The 16,757-nt window shown below is 46.1% G+C and overlaps 1 protein-coding gene and 1 long non-coding RNA gene across 13 annotated transcripts in view; one reads left to right on the forward strand and one right to left on the reverse strand.

The window, feature by feature from the left end:
- Positions 1-16,757, forward strand: part of TENM2 (teneurin transmembrane protein 2) — a 1,186,617-nt gene that overhangs the window by 1,152,130 nt on the left and 17,730 nt on the right. For all 10 annotated transcript variants that reach the window (XM_054488238.2, XM_054488240.2, XM_063665336.1 and 7 more), the window contains 2 exons: positions 12,477-12,773; positions 14,832-16,446. In XM_054488238.2, coding sequence (XP_054344213.1) covers positions 12,477-12,773; positions 14,832-16,446 — 1,912 coding nt within the window. The remainder of the gene's footprint in view (positions 1-12,476; positions 12,774-14,831; positions 16,447-16,757) is intronic.
- The window catches only part of LOC129036709 (uncharacterized), a 42,241-nt gene that overhangs the window by 2,490 nt on the left and 22,994 nt on the right, over positions 1-16,757 (reverse strand). For 2 of the 3 annotated variants that reach the window (XR_008502625.2, XR_010126460.1), the window contains exon 2: positions 365-433. This is a non-coding gene — a long non-coding RNA (uncharacterized LOC129036709). Of the gene's footprint in view, positions 1-364; positions 457-16,757 lie in introns of all 3 variants that reach the window. The other variant, XR_010126461.1, reaches the window with a different exon arrangement.

Below are 16,757 nucleotides of genomic sequence, written 5' to 3' on the forward strand. Positions count from 1 at the left end.
GTAGTCCCAGCTATTCGGGAGGCCAAAGCAGGAGGACTGCTTGAGCACAGGCGTTTGAGGCTGCAGTGAGTTCTGATCATGCCCTGTACTCCAGCCTGGGCAACAGAGCAAGACCCTGTCTCAAAAAAAAAAAAAAAAAAAAGGAAAAGAAAGATCTCTCTGACTTCCTCAGGTATGGGGAAAGACAGGTGAGAAGGGGACAAGATAGATAGGAGGAGAGGGACAGTAAGGAGGGTGCTGCATTAGTCCAAACAAGAAACTAAATCACTAGCAGCGAGGAAAGAAAGAAGGTAGGGGGAGAGATTTGAGAGATGTCTAGCACACGAGGATTGGGCAACTAGCAGGGTTGCTGTGTCATGCTCACCTTTTGACAGGCTCTCCCCATGATCATGTAAACCAGGAAGGCTGGGTGGCCGTCCACGCTCTGCGGGCTCTGTAAAAGAGAGTGGCTGGGAGCTGAAACCCAAGCCGGAGATGTAAGATTCTGGTGGCCCCAGCCCTGCCTCTTGGAATGGGGAAGAAATTAAATGAACTTTGAAATGCAGCCATTTAACCAGCACCATGTAATCACTGCTCCCCATGTGGAGAGCAGGGATTTGGAGAGAATGTGTGGGTATCATGCACGAAGCAAATGGCCTGAACTTCCCCGGGACTGGCAAGCTCCTGGGAGCCTAGTCAGCTGAGGGGTGTGAGGGCCCAAGGCTCTGAACATTCCTGGAGTTTAGAGAAGACCAACAATCTCAGTGAAGCCATCACGATAGAACAGTGCCCAGTGAAATTCCAACCCACCTAGGTACCCTTTCTTGCCACAGTCCTCCAGACGGAGGCATCTCTTAGTGGAGGAAAGTATCAGTGGCTCTTCCTTACAGCCTGGGGTAATGTAAGATGATGGCGGATGGATAGACTGGGACCACATCCTTTCACCAAAAGCTTTGTAATGGAGTGTTAGTCCCTTCATTCCTGCCCAAACTCAATGCAGGGAAGATTTTCATTATGCCTCCCAAGAACTCCTCAAAGAATCTCCTTTGAAAGAGTCCTCCCCCTCCTGCCCGCATTGTCCTCCATTCCTTTCTTCACTCACTCCGGCCCTGCGAAAACATGAAGCAGGCCAGGCATGGTGTCTCACGCCTGTAATCCCAGCACTTTGGGAGGCCGAGGCGGGTGGATCACAAGGTCAGGAGATCGAGACCCTCCTGAACAAAATGGTGAAACCCCATCTCTACTAAAAATACAAAAATCAGCTAGGCGTGGTGGTGCATGCCTGTAATCCCAGCTACTTAGGAGGCTGAGGCAGGAGAATCGCTTGAACCAGGGAGTCAGAGGTTGCCGTGAGCCAAGATCGTGCCACTGCACTCCAGTCTGGCGGCAGAGTGAGACTCCATCTCAAAAAAAAAAAAAAAAAAAAGCAGCAGTTACATCATGGCATCTGTGAGCTCCATAAGTGCAGGGACCAGGTCGCCCCGTATCCCTGGTGACAAGTGCCATGTGGTGGGTTCTCAGACAACAGGTGACAAAGAAAGATGTAATAACTGTGCCTTCTATAGGCTCCTTCTTAATGTGTAAATGCTCCCCCACCAAAGTGGGTATAAATTCACAAATACATTGACGCTACATCTGTCTGGAATCCTTCCACTGCAAGAGACAGGAAGTGCACTCAGACTAACTTAAAAGGGTAGGCGCTGTCTCACCTAACAGGGCCGCCACAAGGGAGAAGCTGGCCTCAGAGACTCCAAGATGTCATTAAATGGTGTACTAGTCTGTTTTCAGGCTGCTGATAAAGACTGGGAAGAAAAAGAGGTTTAATTGGACTTACAGTTCCACATGGCTGGGGAGGCCTCAGAATCATGGCGGGAGGCAAAAGGCACTTCTTACATGACGGCATCAAGAGAAAATGAGGAAGAAGCAAAAGCGGAAACTCCTGATAAACCCATCAGATCTCGTGACACTTATTCACTATCACTAGAATAGCACAGGAAAGATTGGCCCCCAGGATTCAATTACCTCCCCCTGGGTCCCTCCCAACACATGGGAATTCAAGGAGATATAATTCAAATCAAGATTTGGGTGGGGACACAGCCAAACCATATCAGATGGACATCTCTCTCTCTTTCTCTTTCTCACAGCCCCCTTCCATCCCATGGCAGGGTTTCTCTCTCAGCAGTTGACCTAATTTTCTCCTACAGAAGACTAATGTCCTCTTCACATTGCGGGGGTGGGGGGTGGTCAGGCAGACTTAGCCAAAGTTGACTCCAGGCTTACATCATCACAGCTAAGTGAACCCAGAGGAAAAAGGAAGGTATCTCCCCCAGCATTTCTATTTTTCATAAAATATCTCATGGAAGTAAGATTGACCTGGCAGAGGGAGTTCACATTCCTGGGCAAATCTCTGGTCAGGGAGCTGGGGATCTGTGATGAGTCAGGCAGGCACAGGTCACATGATCATACCTGTATCTTATAATAGACATCTCAGTAAAAGCACCTAGACAGGGAAGCCCTAGAGAAAAGAGGTGCCGTACCCAAAAAAGAAAGAAAGGGATACAAGGTTAAAATATAAATATCCCAAATGTAGTCTACATCCTCCATCCCTCCGAAGCCTAATCATAAGGCAAAACTCCTGGTTCTGAGGATCTAAAACTCCTGGCCCTGAGGATCTCTTGAGGCTCTATTGCCTCCCACCCCAACAAGCCTTTTTTCTAGGCTTTTGGAAGAGAACTGAAATCAACCCCTTCTATTAAGATTTAAAACTTCTACTCTTTCCTAAAATGGATCTCGTGCAGGATGATTCTCTTTGTAAAGGAAAGCATATAACCACGCTCTAGGATATTTCTTCCTGATTATGATTTACATAGAGATTGCAGAAGCAAGAAACAGCTACATGTGTAGGTAGCAGAACAAAAGAAAAATTGCTTCCAAGATAATCTTCCATCATGATATTGGTATTAGTGTTATTAGTATTCCAAGAAGAAGTGGGAGTTAGTAATTTTGTTTTGGCTCCCATATAATTAATATGACATTGCAACTACGTGTTGGCGTGTGTTACTTTTACTTATGTGGCAAATCACAGTGACAGAGGAGTGAGGTAGGGGGATGGGCGTGCCTATGTGCACGTGAACACACACACATGAACTCAGTTCTGCGTGGAGCCCACTCAAGCAGGTCTGTTAACACACACAAGTCATTATGAAAGCCTGAATTTTCACAACTCCTTCCTGCCACAATGCATTCATTCTTCACGTGACTAATATTTTATATTTTAAACACCTCCTGTGTTCTTGGCACTATGCTAGGCACTGAGTGTACATTAGTGAACAAAAGATTTCATCTTACATGGTGAGCAGCACTTGTGCAGACAGAACTTGGGATAAATTTAATATTAGCTTAAATAACACATAATTAGAAGGGCAAGCCTCTGCAAACAGATTAAATAATGTATTCCCCAAGCAAACATTACTTTTGGGTGGCTTCTGTTTGGGATGATGATGTGGAAAAGTGGAAAAACCCTAATGGAGCTTATGCCTTTACCTCTTACACCTTAGCAAGGAGATAATAATCAAATAAATGTACAAACGATATATAGAAATTGTGGGCTGGGTACGGTGGCTCACGCCTGTAATCCCAGCACTTTGGGAGGCCCAGACGGGTGGATGACCTGAGGTCAGAAGTTCAAGACCAGCCTAGCCAACATGGCGAAACCCCATCTCTACTAAAAATACAAAAATTAGCCAGGTGTGGTGCCGCACGCCTATAATCCCAGCTACGTCGGAGGCTGAGGCAATAGAATCACTTGAACGTGCTAGACAGAGGTTGCAGTAAGCCGAGATGGCACCACTGCACTCCAGCCTGGGTGACAGAGTGAGACTCTGCCTCAAAGAGAAAAAAAAAAAAGAAATTGTGATGGGTGCTTTGGGAAAAATGTAGGGTGGAGATAATACGGAATATATGATATAGGTTAAGCCATCTCTGAGAAAATGACATTTGAACTGAGAACTGAATGAAGTATAGGTAGGAATTTCCCAGGCATGGAGTTGGGGGAAAAGCCTCTATGCTAAAGCCCTAGCATGTGCAAAAGGCCCTGAGGCAGAAGAGACTTCTGCCTGTATCCTGAACAGAAGGAGAGCTCCAGTGTGGCTGGAGTAAACCAGCTGAGGGTAAGGTCAAGGGGTAGAGCCTTATCTTATTGGCCCTTTTAAGGATCTTAGAAATACAGAAGTCTTCTGCAGATTATCCACCCTGTACGTGCAAATGAGCCCTCATGGGGAGCCTCCTTCTTGGACACTAGGAAATATACAACATACCTGACTTCTGGAAGTTCAGGTCAAAGGATAACAAATACAGCTTATTCCGGTCATCTGGGCTGAGCCTCCATACCAGACACCCTCTGCCCCTTCTCACTACATCCCTACCAATGGACCGCCACCTGCACTAGAATACTCACAGCATCACCTGAAAACAGCCATGCTCTGCCTGTGCAAGGCCCTTGCTCATCCCCTGTGCTTTCATTTGCTGACCCTCCCCACCTGGAATATTCTCCCTGACTCTTCTCCCACCCTCACCTGTCCAAGCCTTACTCATACCCAGGCCCCCACCGAGCAGCGCTTTCTCTGGGAAATCATCCTCATCATTCCCAGCTCTGGCTCCACGTCCTTCCTCATTGCCACAGTTCCTTCCCTATGTCTACTGCCATTACCACACTAAAAATGGTTTTTGTTGTTGGCTGACCTGTTATTATCCCCCTCTGGCCTGTGGCCTGCCCCTCTAGGGCAGGGGTCATAACTGTCTTGTTCTATCTTAAGTGACAGTCCCAGTAACAAGCACATAGTAGGTGCTCAGTAAATATTGAATGAAACAATGAATGAATGGGATTTTCCAATGACATAATGAAAATCTGCTCCCTCCCACCTCTGCCTATGAATTCCAGGTCCCAGGGGCCTTCCAGAATGACTCTACTAGGTCTTTGGAATGAAGCTTTTCAGATATTTGGAGACCACAGGTGTCCTAATCATATATATACATATATATATATACACACACACATAAATAAAATATATTTACACATGTGTATATATATATACACATAAATAAAATATATATACACAAAATTAAAAAGCATGTACACATGTATTTATATAATACACATATATATTTATATATATACATATATACACATATATATTTTTATATATATATACATATATAGATAATTTTTTTTTTTTTTGAGACAGAGCCTTGCTCTGTCACCCAGGCTGGAGTGCAGTGGCACAATCTTGGATCACTGCAACCTCCACCTCCCAGGTTCAAGCCATTCTCCTGCCTCAGCCTCCCAAGTAGCTGGGACTACAGGCATGCACCACCATGCCCAGCTAATTTTTGTGTTTTTTAAGTAAAGACGGGGTTTCATCATGTTGACCAGGCTGGTCTCGAACTCCTGACCTCAAGCAATGCACCCACCTCAGCCTCCCAAAGTGCTGGGATTATAGGTGTGAGCCACAATGCCCAGCCTAATCAGATTTTCTATTCTTGATTTTCCATGTTGGAACTTCAGATCATCAGAGTTAGCAGGGTTGTTGTACCCAGTCTGATTCAGTCTGCTTATTCACTAATGTTCATTGAGCACCAAGCACTTTCCAAAACAAAATAGAGACACTAAGAAAAATAAGATAAAGTCCCGAGTCACCAGTTCCCAGGCCATTACAGACAAGGAAACTGAGACGTGAATGGTGAAGGTATGGTTTTGGTATGGCAAAGCTAATCAGTGACACTGATGAGTGTCAAAACCACCACTCAAACTCGGGTCTTTCCACCTTTCCACCTCACCTCCACCCAAAACAGCAAGTCATCCAAACATAATGTTTGCTTAGGGAATACATTATTTAATGTGTTTGCAGAGGCTCACCCTTCTAATGATGCATTATTTAAGCTAATATTAAATTTATAGCAAGTTGTTTTGTCTCCACAAGCACTGATCCCAGTGTAGCATTGAGTCTTGTTGTGTGGGAGCTGGGGATAGCTACTTTTAAAATCCCAGACCGGGCGCGGTGGCTCATGCCTGTAATCCCAGCACTTTGAGAGGCCAAGGCGGGCAGATCACGAGGTCAGGAGATCGAGATCATCTTGGCTAACACGGTGAAACCCCATCTCTACTAAAAAAATACAAAAAAATTAGCTGGGCATGGTGGCGGGCACCTGTAGTCCCAGCTACTCAGGAGGCTGAGGCAGGAGAATGGTGTGAACCCGGGAGGTGGAGCTTGCAGTGAGCCCAGATCACGCCACTGCACTCCAGGCTGGGAGACACAGCGAGACTCCATCTCAAATAAATAAATTAATTTAATTAAATTAAATCCCAGAGGACTGACCTGGAAAGAAAATGAAGATGTCCTCTAGGCCAGGCTTTACCTGTGGGTAGGTAAATAACTAAACTCTCCAAGGCAAACTCTTCTGCTTTTAAACGTCACCAGACAGGGAGATTCTCGTGACCCCCCTCACTAATCTTTTTTGGGTTTCCCATACTCAAAGCAGGATGGGCAAAGGGTTCTTCTATACGTCTAACTGAAATCTCTCCTGCTGTGTTACAATTCCATTTCCTGGAGGGGATCCAGCCCAGTGTAATTTCCTCCCTCATGTTTCTCAAATCACTAGCTCCTGTCATTGCGCCTGCAGCTAAGTTAGAGTCACCGGTTATAGGCCCAGCAGGGCCGTTTTGACGACAGCGTTTCCTTTTCTCGGGTTTTTTATGAGCTTACTTGTGACAGGCGTATGCTTGGTGAGATCAAAACGTTCTGGGGGGATATTCTGCAGGGGAAACCACTTCCCAAAGTCTGCCCTCTGCAAAAATAAAAAAGCATGCTAAATAGCTGAGTTTTATTAACTGGGGAAGCCAGGCTGAGGAAAATGCCCGATAATTAAAAATAATGGCTTCCTTACAAACACAAAATTGTATTAATTTAAAAATTGGTTTCTCTATCACTGAATTCCTACCAAGCCGACTGGGAAGGGAATTGTGCTGATCCCGGCAGTGAAAATAATTCAAAATAACTTTTATGTTCTCCAGGAAGCCTCAAGGTTAATTTAAATATTGCTAGCCGGGTAATTTAATTCAGAATAAGAGAACACTGCAGCTAAATTAAAGCTCCCACATGCTCTAAACTGGGGGATCAGGCATCCTTAAAGGGCCGATCATACCTGTTGGACCCTCCAGCATCTCGCACCCACAGCTGGGGCACCCCCCTTTATAAATGGCACCCTCATAATTAAAGAAATTCTATTAGATTACACAACTGGCCTGAAATCCTTGGCTCACCTTCCAGTGAATTTTTCAGATTTAATTATTAGAAGGATTGGGCATTTTAATAGAAATTTTCACATTTCAAAGTTAACTCAAACCTGTGCTATCAAAAAATCCCATTGTCCCAAGGATATAGTAAATTTGCAAGTAAAAACCCACCCTAAGTTATCCATGGCTAATGGCTAGCACCCATCATTACTTCTTTATAGTTGGTGCACCTGGGTCAATGGTCGGAGGCCTCTCAGCTCTAAGTAACAGCAGCAAATCCCAGGGTGGCAGTCAGAGGTTAGGGACCCCTCTTCTTTGTTTACCCAGTATTTAGTTCTTTTGTAATCCCATCCAAGCACTAACCAGGCCTGATGCTGCTTAGCTTATGAGATCAGGAATGTTCGGGGTTCTTTCTGTAATCTAAGCACCCTCACACACTAATATCGTCGTTATTATGATAGTCATGATCACATATATTATTTACATGTTGGTCTTTCCCATGATTACATATTATAGTATATTATGCACACATATATGCATCTATACACACATATGATTATATTATGGTTATATATGTGATTTTTCCCATTGGTCTTTCCCAGGTAACTAAAGATAAGGCCTTATATCACACTGAGTGTATTTTAACCAAAAGTACACAACATCGGAATCACCCAGGGAGCTTTTAAAAATCAAAAATCCCCAGCTGGGCACGGTGGCTCATGTCTGTAATCCCAGCACTTTGAGAGACTGAGGCAGGCAGATCACTTGAGGTCAGGAGTTCGAGACCAGCCTGACCAACATGGTGAAACCCCGTCTCTACTAAAAAAATATAAAAATCAGCCAGGCATGGTGGTGCACCTCTGTAGTCCCAGCTACTTGGGAGGCAGAGACATGAGAATCACTTGAACCCGGGGGGCAGAGGTTGCAGTAAGCCGAGATCCTGCCACTGCACTCCAGCCTGGATGACAGAGCGAGACTCTGTCTCAAAAAAAAAAAAAAAAAAAATCAACAAGACCCAAACCCCTATTCCCTGAGGAGCTGATTCAGCAGGCGTGGAGCCAGCCAAGCAGCAGAGCTTTAAGAGAGTGTCCCGTGTAGTTTAGAATTGCATGCTTGATGGAAAGCCTGTGGTCCAACACCCCTCAATACTAGAGGTGTACAGCCTGGAGGTTAAGACAGCAAGCTCTGTATGGGGATCCTGGCTCTACCACTTAGTATTTATCTAAACTTGAGCAAGTCACTTAAACTTATCTATATCTTGTGTGCAAAATGTGGATGATAATAATGCCTGCCTGAGAGTGTTGTTGTGTAAATTAGACAAAACAAGGGCAATGCTGAGAACAATGCTCAGCCTGTGTAAGTGCTCAACATGTTGCTATTGCTGTGGTTTTTCTTCCTTGTATACCAGAGCAGACACCAAACCTGGCATTAGCTGACACTCAATGTTCAATAATTAATAAATGCACTGGGGCCCTATGATATGAGCAAAAAGAAAAAAACATAAGGAAAGGGAAGGAGGAAAAACTAAGGATGGCCAAGGGGATGGAAATAAGTAGGCATGATGGGAAGTTCCCAGCAGTTGCCTCCAAAAACCCTGGAAATCCTTCCTCGTTGTTGCATCATTCATTTTGCCTAACAAAATGTTGGAGAGGTCTTGAACCAAAATCTGAAACCCATAGGTTTAAGAATGATGGTGGCCTTCCATAGTTGTCCCAGATGAACCAACCCAATGTGACCAAGCTTCTGTTGGCAGAGGAGATGATCTATCTTTCTGACCTCCACTGTGTGTTTTGCTCTGAAAATGATGGCTCCAATCCCCAATAATTCAGACAGCATTAACTTTTGGACCTGTTTTTAAAAAAAAAAAAAAATCCTACTACTCAGCCTTTGCCTTCTTGACTATTCCCAGTTGCTGGAAGTTGTTGATAGGACTCTTCCACTTGAAGTTAGGGTTCCTTATAATCCCAAGAACTCACCACCTTTATTTCTCTCCCCATGCTTTGATGCATTCTCTTTTCTTTTTCTTTTTGTTCTTTTTTTTTGAAACAGAGTCTCACTCTGTCCCCCAGGGTGGGGTGCAGTGGTATGATCTTGGCTCACTGCAACCTCCACCTCCTGGGTTCAAACAATTCTCCTGCCTCAGCCTTTTGGGTAGCTGGGATTATAGACACATGCCACCATGCTTGGCTAATTTTTTTTTTTTAGTAGAGACAGGGTTTCACCATGTTGGCCAGGCTGGTCTCAAACTCCTGACCTCAGGTGATCCGCCCATCTCGGCCCCCTAAAATGTTGAAATTACAGACGTGAGCCACACGCACCTGGCCTATGCATTCTCTTTTCTAATTGTCCTATGATAAATATTCTATCCTCTCTCTGAGACGACCTTATAGAAACAGCAATGGTTTGGAGAATCTGTAGTCCTGGGTTCAAATTCCACTTCTGCCACTTGTCTAGTTATGGGACTCCTGTAGACCTCAGTTGCTCTTATGTAAGATAGTTTCTATGTCATGAGAGTGAAAATGGGATCAGGTATGTAAAGTACCTAGCATAGCACCTGCCAAAGTATCAGGGACTTGTATCAATTTAGATTTGTTTCCACTGCTAGTAACAGATTAGCAATAGCAAGGGTTTAAACAGGATTTATGCTTATTATTTTCCTGTGATCTGAAAGGAGCTTAGGAAAAGCAATCCTTGGTTGTATGGATGAACACTGAAGACACCTAGATCAACAGAGATCTAGACTCTTTTTCTCTGGATAGGCCATCATCCTGGAGGTCTCCAGCCCCAAAGTTACCTCATAGTCACAAGGTAAATGCTGGAGCTCCAGCCATCACATACACATTTCACCCAGGAAAAGGAGGAAAGGGAAGAATTAAAGATTGCCTAGCTCTCAGCTGAGTCAATTTCCTTTAAGAATATTTCCCAGAAGACCAGCCAGCAACAACCACTTACATCTTGTTGGCCACCCCTATCTCTGAAGGAAGCTGCGAAATGTGTTTCGTTACCTGGGCACAAAGCTGTTTCCCAGAATGCAAGTGTCTGTGGTATTAGAATTATTCCTTGTCCCACCCCCCCACACACACACCCCCAAAGCTGCAATGTGGAGCTTTCAAGGGCCGTGAAAATGCTTCACAGTCTGTTCATCGTTTGACACATTTCAGGGCACTCAATGGACATACAATACAGGAAGCAGTAAAGCTGGTGAAGTGTATAAGAAGTTAACTGGTTAAAGTCTGAAGGCCTAAGTTCCAGACCAATCCAACCACTTCACTGCTGTGTGACCTTGAGCAAGTTTTGTAACCACTCTGTTTGAAGCTATTTCTTCATTTGTCAAATGGTCTTTGTGAGCAACAACTCAAACAATGGATGCAAAATGCCTAACACAATGCCTGTATCTATTCGTCCTCAGCATATATTAAAGTCATCATTACTATCAGCTGGACGTGGTGGCTCACACCTGTAATCCTAGAACTTTGGGAGGACAAGGTGGGTGGATCACCTGAGGTTAGGAGTTCGAGACCAGCCTGGCCAACATGGTGAAACCTCGTCTCTACTAAAAATACAAAAATTAGCCTGACATGATGGCACATGCCTGTAATCCCAACTACTCAGGAGGGAGGCTAAGGCAGGAGAATTGCTTGAACCCGGGAGGCAGAGGTTGCAGTGAGCTGAGATCACACCACTGCACTCCAGCCTGGGCAACAGAGCAAGACTCTATCTCAAAAAAAAAAAAAAAAAAAAAGTTATTACTATCATCACCACCATCACTACCATCATTATTACCAGTAAGTGCTGTTGAATCATTAGGGTAAAGTGAGGAGGTACCAGACATCTCTCGAGTCTCTTCCTTCTGCCTGTTTACATCGTCCCTTGCCTTCAGCAGCCACCCCAGGGATGTCTGGATTTGCAGTCAGTGAAGTTGTGAGAGCCTGGGCTGAGTCTGGCTGATTTCATTCACTTCCAGCCACCCACTCAGGGCTAGCTGAATCTCAGGAGTCCCTCTCCTTTGCCCCTCACCAGAGTCTAGTCTCCCAGCTCTGCCTTCTGGGATAGGCTTTCTTCTCTGATCAGATCAACTTCTAAATAAATATTAAATTATGTCTGATGTGTTCCCCTATTCCTTTCAAATCTAAGTAAATCAGTTCATCCCTTTGTTGGAAATCCCCTAGCCCTGCTGAGCCCTCCCCACTGATGTCTCACATTCTTGACAGTGGCAAGATTTTTCTCTAGATATTAGAAGGAAAGAAGTTCACATAGGAATGAGGCTTCATATTCCCAAATCTTTGTAAAATATGGATTTCTAAGCCCTGTTCTCCACTCTTCTAGGTAACTTTACTTAAGATTTCATAAGAAATTATGGCACCTGTTCTTAAAGATCATTAGCTTCTCAGCTAATGATGTGCCAAAAAGAGTTACAAGTGTGCAAATATGCAAACTCTCTTGCCCCCAGGGTGGCCAGGCAGCCCAGGCAAAACTCCAGGGTTCAAGTCTGTTGTATATTGCTGTATAATTTGCGCACTGCACAATTTTCACCATTCACACTTTCCACGATCCTATGGCACCTTTGTAATTGTGCAGTGCACAGCCTACCCAACTGTCCATCGCAGCCATGCCCAGGTCAGTCATCTCTGGCCATAAGCTGCCTTATTTTTATCTTCTGTTGCACCATACAAATACTACAATTTTCTTTTCTTTTCTTTTTTTCTTTGGTTTTTTTTTTGTTGTTGTTGTTTGTTTGTTTTTTAGATAGAGTCTCAATCTGTCACCCAGGCTGGAGTGCATGGCACAATTTCAGCTCACTGCCATCTCCACCTCCCGGGTTCAAGTGATTCTCCTGCCTCAGCCTCCCCAGTAGCTGGAACTACAGGTGCATGCCACCATGCCAGCTAATTTTTATATTTTTAGTAGAGACGGGGTTTCACCATGTTGGCCAGGCTGGTCTTGAACTCCTGACCTCAGGTGATCCACCCACTTCAGCCTCCCAAAGTGCTAGGATTACAGGTGTGAGCCACCACGCCCAGCCAAATATTGCCATTTTCTATCTGTGCCATGATAAGGAGCTTAGAAAGCACTACTCTAACTTTGGGGTTATTTCTTCCTCCAGTAAACACTTAAGCCCTGGCCATGCCAGCCATGTCCTCCACTGAAGCCTGAGCCGGCATGCCTGGGTGATGTCTTTCAAACCAGGCCTGTTGTGTCTTCCTAGGTCCATGGAAGAAATCTCTTGTCCATTGACTATGATCGAAATATTCGGACTGAAAAGATCTATGATGACCACCGGAAGTTCACCCTGAGGATCATTTATGACCAGGTGGGCCGCCCCTTCCTCTGGCTGCCCAGCAGCGGGCTGGCAGCTGTCAATGTGTCATACTTCTTCAATGGGCGCCTAGCTGGGCTTCAGCGTGGGGCCATGAGCGAGAGGATAGACATCGACAAGCAAGGCCGCATCACGTCCCGCATGTTCGCTGACGGGAAAGTGTGGAGCTACTCCTACCTTGATAAGGTAGGTGAACATGCTGCCCTGACAGCAAGGGCTTTCTGTTATTTCTGTTATTCCGGCTTCTTTTTTTTTTTTTTTTTTTCCGAGATGGAGACTTGCTCTGTTGCCCAGGCTGGAATGCAGTGGCATGATCTCGGCTCACTGCAACCTCTGCCTCCCAGGTTCAAGCAATTCTCCTGCCTCAGCCTCCTGGGTAGCTGTGACTTACAGGCATGTGCCACCATGCCCTGCTAATTTTGTATTTTTAGTAGAGACGGCTTTCCCCACATTGGCCAGGCTGGTCTCGAACTCCTGACCTCAGGTGATCGCCCACCTCAGCCTCCCAAAGTGCTGGGATTACAGGTATGAGCCACTGCACCTAGCCATTTCTGCTGCTCTTGTAAGCTAGCCTGATACGCTTTGCCATGAGACATCTTAACATCTTTACTTCGACTCTACAAGGACTTCCCTCCTGCTCCCACCCTCACAGGGGGAAGAAAATCTGAAGGCAAATGTTATTCATAGCTCAGCACTATTACCATTGGGGTGGGGGGAGGGGGTGCTAGACGCTCAGTAATGGCAAAAAGGACGAATTGTCTGATTCTATTCCAAAAAAGAAAAAAGTACTGTTGAAGCGGACAGAATCATCCCACTGGCAGCGCGGCTCATCATTACTTAAGAATTGGAAATGCAGTGATTCATTTCTGCCTTGCCCTAAATTAAGCCGTCAGGATGGGGAATTTTGCCTAAAATTCAAGCACACAGAGCAACCCTCTCCTACTTGGCCTGTTGGCTGAAACAGCCCGTGAATTCTCTCTACGTGATTCCCTGTGTCTGAAAGTGTCAAATTCAGGTCCTCATGCTGGAAAAAGGTCAGGTTGGAGTGGCGGTTTTAAAAAAAAAAAAGGTCCCTTTGGGCACGTATCAAGACTTTTGAAGGCTGCCCTGGCCATGTAGTCATTAGACAGGGGCTTGCTCAGCCTGGGCCTCTCACCTAGACTCCCCTTGGTGCAGGTCCATTCCTTCCCTTCTCACCAACTCATTACAGCGGTGACTTGCAGACAAAGCTGTTACCCCTCTGCAAGACGGAACTGCTGTCCCCTTGGTCCTTCCTGAATGCTGTCCTCGTTACGCCTGAAATACGTGAATCATTGACCAGGGGAGCAGGAATCTCCCAATTGCCTCTAATTGAAGTCATTTTTTTCCCCAAAGAATCAGTGATTCTAGGTTATTTCATCTTTGCAGTAGCTTCAAAATGCAGGATGTGGCCGGGTGCAATGGCTCACACCTGTAATCCCAGCACTTTGGGAGGCCGAGGCCGGCTGATCACTTGAGGTCAGGAGTTCGAGACCAGCTTGGCCAACATGGTGAAACCCCGTCTCTACTAAAAATACGAAAATTAGCCAGGCGTGGTGGTGCATGCCTGTAATTCCAGCTACTCGGGAGGCTGAGACAGGAGAATCGCTTGAACCCAGGAGGTGGAGTAGGTTGCAGTGAGCTGAGATTGCACCACTGCACTCCAGCCTGGGTGATAGAGTGAGACTCTGTTTCAAAAAAAAAAAAAAAAAAAAAAAAATGCAGGATGTGTTTTCTCTTTTTTAGATTTAATCAGGGTATGTGTTTCACACAGCTCCCCAGCTGGACCCAGTGGCAGTCATTTCTAAGCAATCTTGGGGTTCGTTGTTATTGAGCGTGGAGGTAAACGTCTTGCCTCTCACTTCAGCTGTCCAAGCCCTCAATTCTTAAAGTATCGTCCAAGCAACATTGGCATTTGCAGGGAGCTTGTTACAAAATGCAGATTCTCAGGCCCCACCCCAGATCTACCAAATTAGACTCTGCCTTTTTACAAGATCCTGAGTATTTTGCATGCACATTAAATTTGGGAAGCAGTGGTCTAGGCAACCACCATGATCCATCAGAATTGGCATGTCCAGTGAAATAAATCTGTTTAATCTGGTCTAAGCTTCCCATCTTTCATGACTTTTGAGTTGACATTTGGGGAAATGGACTAAATTCTGTCTGTTTGAATGCTTGGTCCTCAAAAGCCAACTGATATGTTCTGTTCCCCTTTCCTTTCTACAGTCCATGGTCCTCCTGCTTCAGAGCCAACGTCAGTATATATTTGAGTATGACTCCTCCGACCGCCTCCTTGCCGTCACCATGCCCAGCGTGGCCCGGCACAGCATGTCCACACACACCTCCATCGGCTACATCCGCAACATTTACAACCCGCCTGAAAGCAATGCTTCGGTCATCTTTGACTACAGTGATGATGGCCGCATCCTAAAGACCTCCTTTTTGGGCACCGGACGCCAGGTGTTCTACAAGTATGGGAAACTCTCCAAGTTATCAGAGATTGTCTACGACAGTACCGCCGTCACCTTCGGGTATGACGAGACCACCGGTGTCTTGAAGATGGTCAACCTCCAAAGTGGGGGCTTCTCCTGCACCATCAGGTACCGGAAGATTGGCCCCCTGGTGGACAAGCAGATCTACAGGTTCTCCGAGGAAGGCATGGTCAATGCCAGGTTTGACTACACCTATCATGACAACAGCTTCCGCATCGCAAGCATCAAGCCCGTCATAAGTGAGACTCCCCTCCCCGTTGACCTCTACCGCTATGATGAGATTTCTGGCAAGGTGGAACACTTTGGTAAGTTTGGAGTCATCTATTATGACATCAACCAGATTATCACTACTGCTGTGATGACCCTCAGCAAACACTTCGACACCCATGGGCGGATCAAGGAGGTCCAGTATGAGATGTTCCGGTCCCTCATGTACTGGATGACGGTGCAATATGACAGCATGGGCAGGGTGATCAAGAGGGAGCTAAAACTGGGGCCCTATGCCAATACCACGAAGTACACCTATGACTATGATGGGGACGGGCAGCTCCAGAGCGTGGCCGTCAATGACCGCCCGACCTGGCGCTACAGCTATGACCTTAATGGGAATCTCCACTTACTGAACCCAGGCAACAGTGTGCGCCTCATGCCCTTGCGCTATGACCTCCGGGATCGGATAACCAGACTCGGGGATGTGCAGTACAAAATTGACAACGATGGCTATCTGTGCCAGAGAGGGTCTGACATCTTCGAATACAATTCCAAGGGCCTCCTAACGAGAGCCTACAACAAGGCCAGCGGGTGGAGTGTCCAGTACCGCTATGATGGCGTAGGACGGCGGGCTTCCTACAAGACCAACCTGGGCCACCACCTGCAGTACTTCTACTCTGACCTCCACAACCCGACGCGCATCACCCATGTCTACAATCACTCCAACTCAGAGATTACCTCACTGTACTATGACCTCCAGGGCCACCTCTTTGCCATGGAGAGCAGCAGTGGGGAGGAGTACTATGTTGCCTCTGATAACACAGGGACTCCTCTGGCTGTGTTCAGCATCAATGGCCTCATGATCAAACAGCTGCAGTACACGGCCTATGGGGAGATTTATTATGACTCCAACCCCGACTTCCAGATGGTCATTGGCTTCCATGGGGGACTCTATGACCCCCTGACCAAGCTGGTCCACTTCACTCAGCGTGATTATGATGTGCTGGCAGGACGATGGACCTCTCCAGACTATACCATGTGGAAAAACGTGGGCAAGGAGCCGGCCCCCTTTAACCTGTATATGTTCAAGAGCAACAATCCTCTCAGCAGTGAGCTAGATTTGAAGAACTACGTGACAGGTGAGGATTCTGCCACCAAAGGTGGGCAGTGGCTCCCTCCAGGGTGGTTGTTGCTGTGGGGAAGTTGGGAGGAAGGTCTCCCATCTTATGGTAGGAGAAGCCCATGGGCCATAAAGCCCAAGGCAGTGCAGTTGGCAGCACTGCAGAGTCTAGAAAAGTAGAGAGACGGCAGTACAGAGCAGTCATGAGGACTGTTTGAAGATGTCCCAGCCACTTTCATGTCCAGTCAGTTGAAATAACTTTATAAGAGCCCTTCCTACCCCAACAGAGGAAAGCAGTAAGAAGCGGGGAGAGAATAGGGCTCTGGTGTC

This window comes from Pongo pygmaeus, chromosome 4 (assembly GCF_028885625.2).
Source record: "Pongo pygmaeus isolate AG05252 chromosome 4, NHGRI_mPonPyg2-v2.0_pri, whole genome shotgun sequence".
NCBI classification, from domain to species: domain Eukaryota; kingdom Metazoa; phylum Chordata; class Mammalia; order Primates; family Hominidae; genus Pongo; species Pongo pygmaeus.